The 16,696-nt window shown below is 47.8% G+C and overlaps 1 protein-coding gene and 1 long non-coding RNA gene across 2 annotated transcripts in view; both read left to right on the top strand.

The window, feature by feature from the left end:
- Positions 1-3,577: 3,577 nt before the first annotated feature.
- LOC144113006 (uncharacterized) overlaps positions 3,578-16,696 on the top strand; it is a 56,713-nt gene continuing 43,594 nt past the window's right edge. Inside the window, exons 1-2 of the long non-coding RNA XR_013310582.1 lie at positions 3,578-9,837; positions 10,119-10,185. This is a non-coding gene — a long non-coding RNA (uncharacterized LOC144113006). The remainder of the gene's footprint in view (positions 9,838-10,118; positions 10,186-16,696) is intronic.
- On the top strand, positions 11,970-12,996 carry LOC144133348 (uncharacterized). Its single transcript, XM_077666366.1, has 2 exons — positions 11,970-12,177; positions 12,374-12,996. Exons 1-2 carry the CDS (start codon positions 12,097-12,099, stop codon positions 12,749-12,751), a joined length of 459 nt encoding a protein of 152 aa, XP_077522492.1. The 5' UTR covers positions 11,970-12,096; the 3' UTR covers positions 12,752-12,996.

Raw genomic sequence — 16,696 nt, 5'->3', positions numbered from 1 at the left:
AGATTCTCCTTTAAATTACCGTCCGATATCATTAACCAGCATACCTTGCAAAATCATGGAACACGTCATCTATTCTCAAATCATGGACTTTCTTGACGCTATCAACTTCTTTCATCCCTCACAACATGGGTTTCGCAAGGGTTTGTCATGTGAAACTCAACTGGCCGTCTTTCTTCATGACGTTCACTCTAACCTCGACCTAAATTTACAAACTGACGCTATTTTTCTAGACTTTGCTAAAGCATTTGATAAAGTTCCCCACAGGCGTTTACTGCTAAAACTAACCATGCTAAAACTGCATCCTAACGTCTTATTGTGGATCGAAGAATTCCTTTCTAAGCGCTCCCAGTTTGTTCTCGTTAATAGCCAGAGTTCCAACCCTCTTCCAGTAACATCAGGCGTACCCCAAGGTTCTGTACTTGCTCCCCTCCTATTCTTAATCTACATAAACGACTTACCCTCAAACCTGGTTTGCAATGTTCGTCTGTTTGCAGACGACTGCGTTATTTACCACACGATTTCCAACACCTTTGACCAATCACAGCTGCAAAACGACATTGACACAGTGCATGCCTGGTGCGATGACTGGCTAATGTCGCTTAATCCTAATAAATGTAAACTCGTATCTTTTCACCGCCGGCGTAACCCCCATATTTTCTCTTACTCCGTTGCTAACGTTCCACTAGAATCTGTATACTCATACAAGTACCTAGGTGTCACCTTGTGCCAGGATCTCTCCTGGCGCTCTCATGTAACGAACATCGTCGCATCAGCTAACCGGTCATTGGGTTTTTTGAAACGTCACCTACGGCACGCCCCTCAAAGTATTAAACTTCTCGCCTACCAATCACTCATTCGACCAAAACTAGAATACGCATCTGCTATCTGGAGCCCGCAACAAGCATATCTCATCAGTTCACTAGAATCTGTCCAAAATCGCGCCACGAGGTTCATTCATTCTGCCTATTCATACGACATCAGTGTATCGTCACTTAAACGACAATCAGGTTTATCAACTCTTGCCCATCGTCGTCGCATTGCTTCTCTTAGTCTGTTTCATAAGTTTTTTTACAGTTCCCTCGGACAACCACCCTACATCACACCGCCCGCTCGCATATCTCATCGCACCGGCCATCCACTGCAAGTGTCATGCCAACGCTCCCGCACAGTCACTTTTTCCGCATCCTTTTTTCTTCGCACTGCTAAAGACTGGAATGGCCTTCCCCACGACGTTGATGCCATCACCTGCCAATCAAGTTTTGTGAACAATTTAAATATGCATTTCATAAATATCATGTAAGCAACCATATTCAACCCATATTTGTACTCCCACCCCTTATGTAACACCCCCAAAGTGGGGTCTTTAAGGTAATAAAGTGAAGTGAAGTGAAGTGGAACACCGTTGTCCGGCACAGAAAAAACAGCTAAGAATGGCAGTGAAAAGCAAGCATGACAATAAATAGAAGTCAGTTTGGATATGCAATGGTAAGATGTTTGCAAGGCGGTCTGATGGCTCTGAAGATACTAATGTACCTTGTGAAGGGGACCTTGCAAAGATAGGCCCCGTCCCTGAAGCTGCAAGTGCTCCTTTATCATTGAAGCAGACTCGACCAGTGTGAGCCCTGAACCAAGTTCCGGTATTGATAGGTCTTTATAATCATGATTTCATTTTACCCTCTCGCGTTCAGCTTCCACACCAGCCTCTTAGTTCAGTTTTTCATATCAATACTCGCTCTGCTAATCATAAAGAAGTCTAGATAACAGTACTGCTGAGCGAATTCAGTTTTCACTTTAGTGTTACTGTGCTAACCAAAACATGGTTCAATAGCGATAGCAGCGCGCTACGCCTATATGGGCACAGCAGTTATTTCATTAACTGGCCGAATAGGCGTGGTGGCGGTGTTGTCGCATACATTGAAACACCTGCCGTTGTGTACCTGTTCCGGAGTTCTGAATTTCAATGAGTGATTATGAGATGTTGAAATGCAACTTGGAAATAATAATGGTTGTATACCGGCCCTCGAATGGCATTATTTCAAGCTTCATAGACTTCTTTGAAACATTTTTAGACTATGTTAGCGCAAACAATTTTCGCCTCATCTGCGGTGGAGATTTCAATGTAGATATCGCAGGGAATAGCACCTTATCCCAATGTTTTCTGATTACCCTTCAGTCGACTGGATTTATGAATTTAATCAAAAACCTGCACGTGTTACACAGGCTTCTTTTTCCTGTATTGATCTCCTCATTACCAATATTGAAATTATCGTCAACCAAGCTGGTACCATTACCTCAGTTGTCAGTGATCACTGTCCTGTGTTTATGTTCTCTTACACAGGTCCGAAAAGTTGCAGGCGTCCTGAAACACCAATTTACGTTCTATACATATCAAATAGCAGGCTGGAAACATTCAAGTATGACATTAGTATTCACGATTGGTCCCACTTATACAAGATAAAAGATGAAGATGTGTACACAAAGTTTATTTCTGAATTCATAACAATATACCCTTCACATTTTCCTCTTGAAGTAATTAAATGCCGCGTTCGGGTTTGAACCCGGGTACCCTGGCTCAGTAGACAAGCGCCATAACCACTGAGCCACCACGGCGGGTGAATTCAAAATTTGGGATGAGTCACTGGAGAGCTGCGTTTCTGAGAACGCACGAAACCCCGACGCAGATACAGCGCCTGTGCCTTGCAGCGAGTCGCCAGGCATCCCACGCTCCAGGACGAGCTCGCCGAGCCGCTATTGGTGAGCAGCGCCGAAGCCACTGACGTGGTGCGCCACGGGGTGGGAAGAACCCAGAGCATGGACGACTTCATGCGGCTGGTAGGAGTCGTCAGGGAGCGGGTCAACTGCCATGCCTTAGAAGACGGCCGCGCCCAGCTGCTCAGCCTTAACGAGTACTGCTGGAGCGCTATTGGCCGTTACCTGGACCTCGACGACATCCAGGAGTGACCGGAGGACCTCAACGAAACAGTAAGGCAAGCTTTCTGGAACATGGCCGTTTAGATCGTCAAACTACCACAACGGGCCGTTTTACCCTGAACTCTTCCTTTCTCTTTTTTTTTCTTTTCCTGCCTCGCATAGCTGCACGCAGGCAGACGGGCACAGTTCCGTCTGGACCTCCGAGGAAAACGGATGTCCCCCACTGCGTCCCCCGCCGCGCTGCTACCCTGTAGCAGTACCCTGCGGTTCCAACCTGCTGCCCGGAAACGACCGACGGCCCTCGGGCTGACGCCCGTGCTGTCCAAACAGCCCCCTACGCGCCGCTTGAAACGGTGGTATCCAGCGTCCTCCGCCGCGCTGCTACCCTGCAGCAGTACACTGGATGCGGCTCCAACCACCGCCTGGTAACGACTGACGGCGCTCGTGGCACCAGCTGCCTGACGCCCTTGCTGTTCAAAGAGCCATCTACGCGTTGCTGGAAACGGTGGTATCCAGCGTCCTCCGCTGCGCTGCTACCCTATAGCAGTACATTGGATGCGGCTCCAACCGCCGCCTGGTAACGACCGACGGCGCTCGTGGCACCAGCTGCCTGACGCCCTTGCTGTCCAAACAGCTCCCTACGCGCTGCCGGAAATGGCGGTATCCAGCGTCCCCCCGCCGCACTGCTACCCTGTAGCACTACCCTGTGGTTTAGGGTGCCTCGATGCTCGCGCCCCTGCTCAGGGTGAGGACACCTGCGTCGTCTGCTACGGCGGCCGCCATTCTCGCTCCCGCGGCATGCAGGTTACGTTTTCGTGGAGGGAGGGCTGCTCGCTTCTCGCTTGCCGCGGGCGCTTAAAATAAGAAAAATAAGAAGTCTTGCGGTGCGCTTCTGTTTTACATGAGAATAGGATACTAAATTTTGTTTGAGAGCCTTCTGCTTTTAAAAACGGGACAAGCAGCCAACATCAAGGTGTTGACGGTAACAAGGAAAGCGGGTATGGAAGATATGCGCCAATTATGTCAGTAAAGCTTCTCTCGAATCTATCGCTTTAGTTCAGAACCTATCTCTATGCACTGACCCCGTTGGTGCATCTAAACAGCACTCAACCCTAACATAAATTTGCATCGTCAGCTAGCTTACTCACGTCAAGCTACCTTCCTCCTAGAGAAGGAGAGGAAAAAAATTCTTGAAAATGTTTATTTACCGAGTTCTGTGATAGATTTGGATGAGGGGAACCGTTACTAAGCAGAGGAGCATGCAATAAAACGTTTTGAGCCGCTTTTAAGATGAGTTAAATCTCGATGACGGTTGTGTCAATGCATATTCTGCATACCACCGTGGGTATTGGCAGACCCATTGGTGCTGTCCTTCCTACGCATGTTTAATCTCTGGGCAAACAGAACGCTGGAAAAATGACACAAACCACTGCGTGTAGGGGGGAGTTTGAAAATTTATTTTAGAGCACACCTCCCTGAATTGATATTTAATTCTGCTAACTTCTTTCGTAGTTAATTTCAAACTAACACGTTAAATAGATGCTGAAGCGCAACGGGTGATTTCTCTCCAGGCTTGTTTGGCGTTCTTTTTTAAAATTTTAGCTATAAATGTCTCAATACAAGTGAGTGCAATGAATGGGTAAGAAACTGAGCAGACGCGGTCAATGACACAGCGTCTTGGTTTTGCACGTTTTGAAGAAACAACGATTATCAGCAACGGTAATAAAATATAAGCACTTGCCTGTTCATCTCGGTATACCTAGATGAACACAACTTTTTACCCAAGCAAACATGAAATCATTTATTCAGTGGTTATGAAAACATAATAAAGTTAGCAATATTTCTGTTAATGGGAATGTGAACATTATTGGCCTTTTTCAAAGTAGACATCTTTGTTAAATAGATGACTGTAATTGACAAAACAGTTGTGCCTGCATATATACATAGATGCAGAATTCAGGCTTCAAAGCTAAACTTTCGCGGAACTTCATATTCTGGCTTGGTTACACAAGGCTGACTCCAGCACAAGTCTTGCTTCCGTGGCCACTAGAATGAGGGCTCGGAATTTGGCAAAGATGAATTCGGAGCCTCACTCTGGCATACGCAGCGGTCAACATTTTTCTTATTCGCTCTTTGTGAGCCATGCAAGTCTTCACAGAGGGCTTGTCTATCTCTTCAAGATATGCGACCAAAGAACAAAGTGGCGACTTCATGGTGAAAAATGTGCCGGTACACCATGAATTGACGGCTGTAAAATGCTCTTCATAGTTTTTCAGTGTTTTCATTACATCCCTGCTGGGATAAATGAGGTTTTGTCCATCCCTGACGTATTCCTTGAGTGCAGTGAGGGAAGCATACCCATCGTCACGGTTGCCAAGGAGAGCAGCCTTGCATTGCACGCAAGTTATGAATTTTAGAATTCCTTTCAAAATAAAACCGCCAAGGTAAAACAAGATACGGCACTCGGTTGACGTGAGCTCTTCAATGAACAGGATTTCCGAATCATTGATTTCATCGACTTCGTTTTCTCTACCTTCCTTCTTGGCGTGTGCGCCGCCACGGTGGCTGTGTGGTTATGGTGCTCGGCTGCTGGCCCGAAAGACGTGGGTTCGATCCCGGCTGCGGCGGTTGAATTTCGATGGAGGCGAAATTAGAGGCCCGTGTACTGTGCGATGTCAATGCACGTTAAAGAACCACAGGCGGTCGAAATTCCTGGAGCCCTTCACTACGGCGTCTCTCATAGTCTGAGTCGCTTTGGGACGTTAAACCCCCATAAACCATAAACCACAAAACTTCTTGGCGTGTGCAAGCAGATCGACATGGTATTCATGGTCATCAAGTTCGTAACTTGTCGACCTGAGAGTATGAAGAAAGTGGCTGACGCTGATGAGTCTAAATGCACACTTGAAGTCGTACGCAGTGGGCACTGGCTTCATGAGCCGCACCACAGAAAAAAGATTTTCTAGGCAGTCTTGCAACAGCCTGCTCGTCAGAAGGAATTCATACATTCCACTGCCAAGAAGCACTTCTTGAAGGCGAAGGACAGCCGTTGTTGCAATTAGGACCCCTGCTTGCGATGGCTTCCACTGAGATCCAGTGCCCATTTTCAGTTCTCTGATCGTGTCTATTGCCACACGCAGTGTGTCCAAGGCGGCATGATATTTAGTCAAGTTTCTGCGGCTTAGCGCCATGGTGGAATGACGCGATAACATAAGGGCGTACCACCTAGAAACGAGGTCCTTAAACCACACTGTTGTTTCGGCCTCTGGTTCAATCACTCCTTCTTTTATTAGGAACTGAATAGCTGGCTGGGCTTCGCGGAAGAGCTGGACAGCGACTCCGACTTTCATCTTGGTGAAGTGACCACCACTAATGTGGATTTCTGATAAATCTGGTGCTACCTTAAGTTCATTGGCAGTGTCATAGTCCAAGACGGCCTGTACATGCTCTAGTTTCACCTTCGAGGAAGTGAATCCGTTCTTGCTTACTGTATCATCACTGAGCGTCAAAACTTCAGCTTAGAAGCTGTCCTTTCAGGTTCTTAAGGACATGTGTTGGGTCAGAGATGAAAAAAAGTTCCTTCCCGTCTAAGGTTGGGCGGGGTGTTGAGCACAAAGTTGTCGAATAGCGGTGACTCGAAAAGCCAAATTCTCTCCACAGAGCACGGTTTGCTGCACCCATGTCACAGATGACTACCCGTACTCTTAGAGAAATCCGGCTACATATCTGAACTATTTCCAGGACATATGTCTTGAGTACAGAGCCGTCCACGTGCCTACCAGTAAATTAATAGGCTATCACTTGCTTTCATCTTTGGTTTACCCCACCTAGCATAAACACCAAAGCATGGTGGATGACTCTTCAGGCTTCGATGGCAAGGTCGTTCCTCCCAAAAGCACGTCTTCTCTACGGTCGAGTTCAAATCCGGGTGCTATTTTCATTTCATCTAGAAAGAGAACACAGTCTTTTTCCACGTCCTCCATTCCCTCTGCTTTCGATCTCATTACGTCGATCACTTCATGCAGGATACCTGGCAGAAACTTCAGGCTCTGAATTCTTGCTAACGTTCTGCTTGATGGGAGAGGGTAGCCAATCTTTCTGAGCGTTTCATAACCAGTGGTTCCACAAGCAAATTTAATTTTTAGGCCTTGCTTTACTGTTTGCGCTGACCATGAATTGCCATGCTTGTTGTTCCGAGAAAGGGCACGAATTTGGTCTTGATTTAAAAACTTCGTATTTCGTGAGAAATAAGCTGCCTCTTTCTGCAGCTTGCGATTCTGCTTCTGTAGTTTTTTGACACTGTTCTTAGATTCTTTGTGGTGTTGTTTCAGCTTATTATTGGCTGCTGTGATATCTACTATCTTCTTCCTCAGCTCTGCTCCCTCAGAATCAAAAGGTTGGGTCGCACGAATCACTGCAGTTTCTTGAGGCCGTACATCCGTGGTAGTCGAAGTAAGTTGCTCACTAGAATTGCTGCTTGCTGTACCCACCAGTGTCTTATTTATTACTCCATCAGACAATGAATCTGCTGTTATATTCTTGCGTGTTTAAGAGAAGAACGTTTCTCACTTCTGGTGAAGAACTTTGTGCGGCAGCGTCATCACTGAGTAATGCAGGCACATGCACACTTCGTTCCCTTGGTGGCCTTTGCTCTTTAGCAAGTTCTGGAAGCAGATAAATAAGCAAAAATAGCACATTACATATTTAAAATAGTGTCCTTTTGCAAAACTCAAAGTAAGCTTTTCTACATTGCAAAGGACACTTCACCATGGTGGCCCATCCTAAACGTCACGTGCCGCTGTTTTTCACCCCCTTCAACAAAAGGAGTGACTAGGCAAAGCTAGTGTTAATCCCTTTATTCCGGCAGCGTGTCGTGTAAAGGAAAGGAACGCGGCATTGTTCAGGCTATATATGTCTGCAGCATTGCACCTTTTTTTTACCCCAAAGCTGGTTTGGCGGCCAGGGTGAAGGAATTTTGTTGTGCCAAGAAGCTGACCTCCAAAGTTTTGAAAAGGGTCCATAGAAGACGTGCCAGAAAATTTAATATGCATACACACCAACCACTTCCTCACTCAAAATTTTCAAATGTAGACGACGAGGTGATAAGCAACATGGCAACAAACACCAAGGTTAACAGGTATCTGACCTCTGAATGGGAACACCGTTGGGACAGCATTGGGCTTGAGCTTCTTCTATCCATCCACATGGTTTTGTTCGAAGCTCTTGTCTTCGAAATGAGCCTGCAGATGAATTTTTTATTGGAATTAGCCCCACATTTCCTGCTCGAGAATGAAAACAATGAACAAAGCACGCAAGAAAACAAAGTAGTCCAAATATATAAGTCGAATTACTCTAATGAGTGTCTCAATCTGCACATAACATATTCTGTTAATCTCATTTACTAACCTAATGCGGCGTCATTGGACGAAGCATCGGGCTAACAGTCAGCGCACGCTACCCAACTCAGTATACATGTCAAAAACAAAAAAAAATCGTAAGTAAATTAATCCGTATTGGCTCCTAGATGACCCAGAGGCACAGTAATTGCAACAGCGTCTGTGCCGTCGCTTGTTCTTGTCCTCTGTGCCTTGATTTGTGCCGGCCGTGTTTCGCTGACAAGCGCCTCGTAAAGGTAATTATTTTCTAATGAACAGAAGCGGCAAAAGCACGTTTGGTATGCAATCACGAGCGAAAACATTGTGACATCCAATATTGGATGAAAACAGGCAGCGACAGGCAATGGCCGGTTTGGCGCTGAAGCGTGCCTTTTTTTTTACGCTGAGCAAAACGAATAGTGCGGAAATGACATCTGACCAATAAAAATGTTGGGCTACACTTAGCTGGCTAAACGCAAAAGCGGTAAATCGCAACAAAAACAGCACTGAACCAACATGCGGCACTTACACTACAGACACATGAGGAGTTCGTCGGTTGTCACTTGTCACTCTTGATCTGGACCAGACACACAAGCCTCCTTTCCGGTTCTCTTGGAAAATGGAACATCCTCCAAGCATTTCTCATGCACTGAAGAACACAACATCCAGGCACTGCACGGCAATGAAAGGCGCGCGAACGCAGTCGCGCAGCAGTGACGCCTGCACGACAGTAGAGCGGCGAGGTCGACGCGGAGAACGCAATGGCGGAGGGAGCGCGCGAAAACCGGTTTAGGCGGCGTCGAGTGGTTCAAAGGGTGCCTTCACCCTAAGCGGGGGCATGTGCATCGAGGCACCCTACTGCGGTTTCAACCTGCTGCCTGGAAACGACCGATGGCCCTCGTGGCGGAGCTGCCTGACTCCCCTGTTGTCCAAACAGCCCCTACGCGCCGCCGGAAACGGTGATATCCAGCGTCCCCCGCCGCTCTGCTACCCTGTAGCAGTACACTGCAGTTCCAACCGGCCGCCTGGAAGCGACCGACGGCTCTCGTGGCGCCAGCTGCCTGACGCCCCTGCTGTCCAAAGAGCCCCCCTACGTGTCGCCGGAAACGGCGGTATTCAGCGTCCCCCGTCGCGCTGCTACCCTGTAGCAGTACCCTGCAGTTCCAACCTGCCGCCTGGAAACGACCGACGGCCCTCGTGGCGGAGCTGCCTGGTGCCCCTGCTGTCCAACCAGCCCCCTACGTGCCGCCGGAAACGGTGGCGTCCAGCTTCTCCCGCCACGCTGCCACCCTGTGGCAGTACACTGCGGTTCAAACCTGCCACCTGGAAGTGACCGACGGCCCTTTTGGTGCAGCTGCCTGACGCCCCTGCTGTCCAACCAGCCCCCTACACGCCGCCGGAAACGGCAGTATCCAGCGTTCCCGCTGCGCTGCTACCCTGTGGCAGTACACTGTGGTTCCAACCTGCCGCCTGGAAACGATCCACAGCCTTCTTTGTGGCCTTGTAGCTGCACTTGGTTGGATGTTAATAAGTAATTACTCCCTTAGTACAAATATTCTCTGCCTTGGGAGAACTACTTTATTCTGAACGTAAAAGCGCAAGCAACAAGGACACAGAATAAGACAGACAACACGAGCGCTCGTGTTGTCTGTCTTATTCTGTGTCCTTGTTTCTTGCGCTTTTACGTTCAGCATGGAAAACCAACTCGCCCAAACACGGCCTTTATTGAATTACTTTATTTAGTGGATGAACATGATTTACTGCGTGGATTTCTGCAGTGACGTGCGTGGATTTCTGCATGGATTTCTGCAGGAGGTGTCATCACCAGGGGGTGCAATCTGCGGCATCATCTAAGCGCCTGCTGCCTTTTTTGCTGCAGGTTAGTACAGTACACACCTAACTTTGCTTTCTCTGCATCAGTTGCTATTACTGCCAAGTTGTCAAGTTGTTGCGCTTTCTTTGTTGGTTGTCTCGCAATGGATGTCGAAAGATTTGACTAAAATGAAAGACGATTTTGTGAGGCTAAAAGAAGAGCTCAAACAAGAGCTAAAGACATTCAAAGAATCGATGGAAAGGGAGCTTTGAAATGAAATCAGGGACTTATGCCTTGAACAACGTAATCTTACTCAGAGTCCTGAGTACTCTTATGCTGAAATCCGTGATTTGAAGAAAGAACTGCAAGATGAAAAATCAAAAAGCACAAAGCAAGCAAGTGGAAATGATGTGCTTAAGGCTAAATACTGCACTCTTGAAATGACTGCCTCAGACCTAGAAAACGAGTTGTTCATTCAGGGCAATACTCGCGGAAATCAAATCTTGAGATTTTTGCGGTCATCGGGAAGGAAAGAGAAAATGTTGTGGCCATTTTGTCCGAGATTGGTAAAGTCATCAAAGTGTCATCGTGTACCCACCCGGAAGCCTGACATAACATAGTGGTTCAATTTAAGTCAAGAACAAAGCGTGATGCTGCCCTCAGGAAAGCAAAGAAGACACGGCTCACTAACAAAGACATACGGCTGTGGCCGAAACACCGGTATACGTGGACAAACACCTTTGTCCGGAAGAGGTGAAGCGGACTCGACCAATGTGATCCCTGAACCAAGTTCCGGTATTGATAGGTCTTCATAAACGGTCAAGATTGAATATCATGATTTCATTTTACCCTCTCGCGTTCAGCTTCCACACCAGCCTCTTAGTTCAGTTTTTCATATCAATGCTCGCTCTGCTAATCATAAAGAAGTCTAGATAACAGTACTGCTGAGCGAATTCAGTTTTAATTTTAGTATTATTATGCTAACCGAAACAAGTTTCAATAGCGATAGCAGCGCACTACGCCTAAATGGCTACAGCAGTTATTTCATTAACCGGCCGAATAGGCGTGGTGGCGTTGTTGTCGCACACATTGAAGCACCTGCCGTTGTGTTCCTGTTCCGGAGTTCTGAATTTGAGTGAGTGATTATGAGATGTTGAAATGCAATTTGGAAATAATAACGGTTGTATACCGCCCTCCGAATGGCATTATTTCAAGCTTCATAGACTTCTTTGAAATTTTTAGGCTAAGTTAACCAAACAATTTTCGCCTCATCTGCGGAGATTTCAATGTAGATATCGCAAGGGATACCACCTTAACCCAACGTTTTCTGATTACCCTTCAGTCGACTGGTTTCATGAATTTAATCAACAAACTTACACGTGTTATACAGGCTACTTTATCCTGTATTGATCTCCTCATTACCAATATTGAAACTATTGTCAACCAAGCTGGTACCATAACCTGAGATGTCAGTAATCACTGTCCTGTGTTTATGTTCTATTACACAGATCCGAAAAGTTGCAGGCGTCTTGAAACGCCAAATTACCTTCAGTACACATCAAATAGCGTGTTAAAAACATTCAAGTATGACAATATTCACGATTGGTCCCACTTATACAAGATAAAAGCGCAGATGCGTGCACAAAGTTTATTTCCGAATTCATAACAATATACTCTTCACATTTTCCTCTCGAAGTAATTAAATGCCGCGTTGGGGTTGGAACCCGGGTACTCTGGCTCAGTAGACGAGCGCCAAAACAACTGAGCCACCGTGGCGGGTGAATTCAAAATTGGGGATGAGTCACTGGAGAGCTGCGTTTCTGAGAACGCATGAAACCCCGACGCAGGTACAGCGCCTGTGCCTTGCAGCGAGTCACCCGGCATCCAGCACTCCAGGATGAGCTCGCCAAGCTGCTATCGGTGAGCAGCGCCAAGGCCACTGACATGGTGCGCCGCGGGCTGCGAAGAACTTAGAGCATGGACGACGTCATGAGGCTGGCAGGAGTCGTCAGGGAGCGGGTCAAGTGCCACGCCTTCGAAGACGGCCACGCCCAGCAGGTCAGCCTCAATGAGTACTGCTGGAGCGCTATTAGGCGTTACCTGGAACCCAACGACATCCAGGAGTGACAAAACAGTAAAGCAAGCTTTCCGGAACATGGCCGTTTAGATCGTCAAACTGCCACAACGGTCCGTTTCACCCTGAACTCTTCCTTCCTCCTTTTTTTCTTTTCCTGCCTCGCATGGCCGCACGCAGGCAGACGGGCAGAGTTCCATCTGGACCTCCGAGGACAACGGATGTCCCTCGCCGCGTCTTCCGCCGCACTGCTACCCTGTAGCAGTACCCTGCGGTTCCAACCTGCTGCCTGGAAAGGGCCGACGGCGCTTGTGGCGGCAGCTGCCTGATGTCTCTGCTGTCCAAACAGCCCCCCTGCGCCGCTGGAAACGGTGGTATACAGCACCCTCCGCCACGCTGCTACCCTGTAGCAGTACCCTGCGGTTCCAACCTGCTGCCTGGAAACGACCGACGGCCCTCATGGTGCAGCTGCCTGATGCCCCTGCTGTCCAAACAGCCCCCTCCGCGCCGCTGGAAACGGTGGTATACAGCGTCCTCCATCACGCTGCTACCCTGTAGCAGTACACTGCATGCAGCTCCAACCTGCTGCCTGGTAACGACTGACGGCGCTCGTGGCGTCAGCTGCCTGGCGCCCTTGCTGTCCAAACAAACCCCTTCACGCCACCTGAAACGGCGGTATCCAGCATCCCCTGCCACGCTGCTCCCCTGTAGCAGTACCCTGCGGTTTCAACCTGCTGCCTGGAAACGACCGACGGCCCTCGTGGTGCAGCTGCCTGATGCCCCTGCTGTCCAAACAGTCCCCTCCGCGCCGCTGGAAACGGTGGTATACAGCGTCCTCCGCCACGCTGCTACAATGTAGCAGTACACTGCATGCAGCTCCAACCTGCCGCCTGGTAACGACTGACGGCGCTCGTGGCGTCATCTGCCTGGCGCCCTTGCTGTCCAAACAGACCCCTTCGCGCCACCGGAAACAGCAGTATCCAGCATCCCCCGCCATGCTGCTACTCTAGCAGTAACCTGCGGTTCCAACCTGCTGCCTGGAAACGACCGATGGCCCTCGTGGTGCAGCTGCCTGATGCCCCTGCTGTCCAAACAGCCCCCTCCGCGCCGCTGGAAACGGTGGTATACAGTGTCCTCCGTCACGCTGCTACCCTGTTGCAGTACACTGCATGCAGCTCCAACCTGTCGCCTGGTAACGACTGACGGCGCTCGTGGTGTCAGCTGCCTGGCGCCCTTGCTGTCCAAACAGACTCCGCGCCACCGGAAACGGCGGTATCCAGCATCCCCCGCCACGCTGCTACCCTGGCAGTACTCTGCGGTTTCAACCTGCTGCCTTGAAACGAGTGACGGCCCTCGTGGTGCAGCTGCCTGATGCCCGTTGTCCAAACAGCCCCCTCCGCGCCGTTGGAAACGGTGGTATACAGCGTCCTCCGCCACGCTGCTACCCTGTAGCAGTACACTGCATGCAGCTCCAACCTGCGACGGCGCTCGTGGCGCCAGCTGCCTGGCGCCCTTGCTGTCCAAAGAGACCCCTACGCGCCACCGGAAATGGCGGTATCCACCATCCCCCGCCACGATGCTACCCTGTAGCAGTACCCTGCAGTTCCAACCTGCTGCCTGGAAACGACCGACGGCCCTCGTGGCGGAGCTGCCTGATGCCCCTGCTGTCCAAACAGCCCTCTACGCGCCGCCGGAAACGGCGCTGTCCAGCGTCCACTGCTGCTCTGCTACCCTGTAGCAGTACACTGTGGTTCCAACCTTCCGCCTGGAAAGAACCGACGGCCTTCTTTGTGGCCTTGTGGCTGCACTTGAGTGGATGTTAATGAGTAATTACTCCCTTATTACAAATATTCTCTGCCTTGGGAGAATTACTTTATTTAGTGGATGGACATCATTTACTGCGCTGATTTCTGCAGTGACCTGCATGGATTTCAGCAGGAGGTGTCATCACCAGGGGGTAATCTGCGGCATCATCTAAGCACCTGCTGCCTTTTTTGCTGCAGGTTAGTACAGTGCACGCCTAACTTTCTTTTTTCTCTGCATCAGTCGCCAAAATTATTCTGCCCCAATATTACTTGAAATAGATTGTGAGGAAAGTTCTTACACATAAGAGAGCATTGTATTCGTTTGCCGAGCTAAGAAAGTGACTGAGCACTTCATTAGAACTATTCATTTTAATATTTATGAAACCTAAACAGTACTAAATGAATATACTTGAGTGGTGAGCTTTGATATGATGTGTCAAGTAGGAACTTGATGAGTTTGTAATTTACTAATAAGTAATCAACCAATAGCATCCAAGCATAGCCAAAAGGCTTCAAAGGAATGCTTTGCAGCTCTTCTTTGTGGCCTTGTGGCTGCACTTGGGTGGATGTTAATGAGTAATTGCTCTCTTATTACAAATATTCTCTGCCTTAGGAGAATTGCTTTATTCCGTGGATGAACATCATTTACTGTGTGGATTTCTGCAGTGACCTGCGTGGATTTCTGCAGGTGTCATCACCAGAGGGTGCAATCTGCAGCATCATCTAAGCGCCCGCTGCCTTTTTTGCTGCAGGTTAGTACGGTACACATGTAACTTTGCTTTCTCTGCATCAGTTGCTATTACTGCCAGGTTGTCAAGTTGTTGCACTTTCTTTGTTGGTTGTCTCGGGAAGCATGTCGAAAGATTTTTCTAAAATGAAAGACGATTTTGTTAGGCTAAAAGAAGAGCTCAAACAAGAGCTAAAGACATTCAAAGAATCGATGGAAAGGGAACATTGAAATGAAATCAGGGACTTACGCCTTGAACGATGTAATCTTACTCAGAGTCATGAGTACACTTATGCTGAAATCCGTGATTTGAAGAAAGAACTGCAAGATGAAAAATCAAAAAGTACAAATCAAGCAAGTGGAAATGATGTGCTTAAGGCTAAATACTGCACTCTTGAAATGACTGCCTCAGACCTAGAAAACGAGTTCATTCAGGGCAATACTCGCGGAAAGCAAATCTTGAGATTTTTGTGGTCATCAAGAAGGAAAGCGAAAATGTTGTGGCCATTTTGTCCGAGATTGGCAACGTCATCAAAGAACCTATAACTGAATCTGACATCGCAACATGTCATCGTGTACCCACCCGGAAGCCTGACATAACAAACTTAGTGGTTCAATTTAGGTCAAGAACAAAGCATGATGTTGCCTTCAGGAAATCAAAGACACGGCTCACTAACAAAGACATACAACAGTTGCCGAAACACCGGTATATGTGAACAAACACCTTTGTCCGGCAGAGAAAAAACTGCCAAGAGTGGCAGTGAAAAGGAAGTATGACTATAAATAGAAGTCAGTTTGGATAAGGAATGGTAAGATCTTTGCTAGGCGGGCTGATGGCTCTGAAGATACATATATATCTTGTGAAGGGGACCTTGCAATGATAGGCCCCGTCCCTGAAGCTGCAGGTGCTCCTTTATCAGGTGAAGCGGACTCGACCAATGTGATCCCTGAACCAAGTTCCGGTATTGATAGGTCTTCATAAACGGTCAAGATTGAATATCATGATTTCATTTTACCCTCTCGCGTTCAGCTTCCACACCAGCCTCTTAGTTCAGTTTTTCATATCAATGCTCGCTCTGCTAATCATAAAGAAGTCTAGATAACAGTACTGCTGAGCGAATTCAGTTTTAATTTTAGTATTATTATGCTAACCGAAACAAGTTTCAATAGCGATAGCAGCGCACTACGCCTAAATGGGTGCAGCAGTTATTTCATTAACCGGCCGAATAGGCGTGGTGGCGGTGTTGTCGCACACATTGAAGCACCTGCCGTTGTGTTCCTGTTCCGGAGTTCTGAATTTGAGTGAGTGATTATGAGATGTTGAAATGCAATTTGGAAATAATAACGGTTGTATACCGCCCTCCGAATGGCATTATTTCAAGCTTCATAGACTTCTTTGAAATTTTTAGGCTAAGTTAACCAAACAATATTCGCCTCATCTGCGGAGATTTCAATGTAGATATCGCAAGGGATACCACCTTAACCCAACGTTTTCTGATTACCCTTCAGTCGACTGGTTTCATGAATTTAATCAACAAACTTACACGTGTTATACAGGCTACTTTATCCTGTATTGATCTCCTCATTACCAATATTGAAACTATTGTCAACCAAGCTGGTACCATAACCTGAGATGTCAGTAATCACTGTCCTGTGTTTATGTTCTATTACACAGATCCGAAAAGTTGCAGGCGTCTTGAAATGCCGAATTACCTTCAGTACACATCAAATAGCGTGTTGGAAACATTCAAGTATGACAATATTCACGATTGGTCCCACTTATACAAGATAAAAGCGCAGATGCGTGCACAAAGTTTATTTCCGAATTCATAACAATATACTCTTCACATTTTCCTCTCGAAGTAATTAAATGCCGCGTTGGGGTTGGAACCCGGGTACTCTGGCTCAGTAGACGAGCGCCAAAACAACTGAGCCACCGTGGCGGGTGAATTCAAAATTGGGGATGAGTCA

The sequence above is a fragment of the Amblyomma americanum genome, chromosome 1 (genome assembly GCF_052857255.1).
Source record: "Amblyomma americanum isolate KBUSLIRL-KWMA chromosome 1, ASM5285725v1, whole genome shotgun sequence".
In the NCBI taxonomy this organism is placed as follows: domain Eukaryota; kingdom Metazoa; phylum Arthropoda; class Arachnida; order Ixodida; family Ixodidae; genus Amblyomma; species Amblyomma americanum.
The sequence above is the reverse complement of the archived record's forward strand: the minus strand, read 5'-3'. Positions and strand labels throughout refer to the sequence as shown.

Bases quoted from the DNA above. Each gene is read 5' to 3' on its own strand.
- LOC144133348 (XM_077666366.1), top strand. From the start codon at position 12,097: ATGGACGACGTCATGAGGCTGGCAGGAGTCGTCAGGGAGCGGGTCAAG. The intron at 12,178-12,373 runs GTCAGCCTCAAT...GGCCGCACGCAG, and splicing joins AAGACGGCCACGCCCAGCAG to GCAGACGGGCAGAGTTCCAT.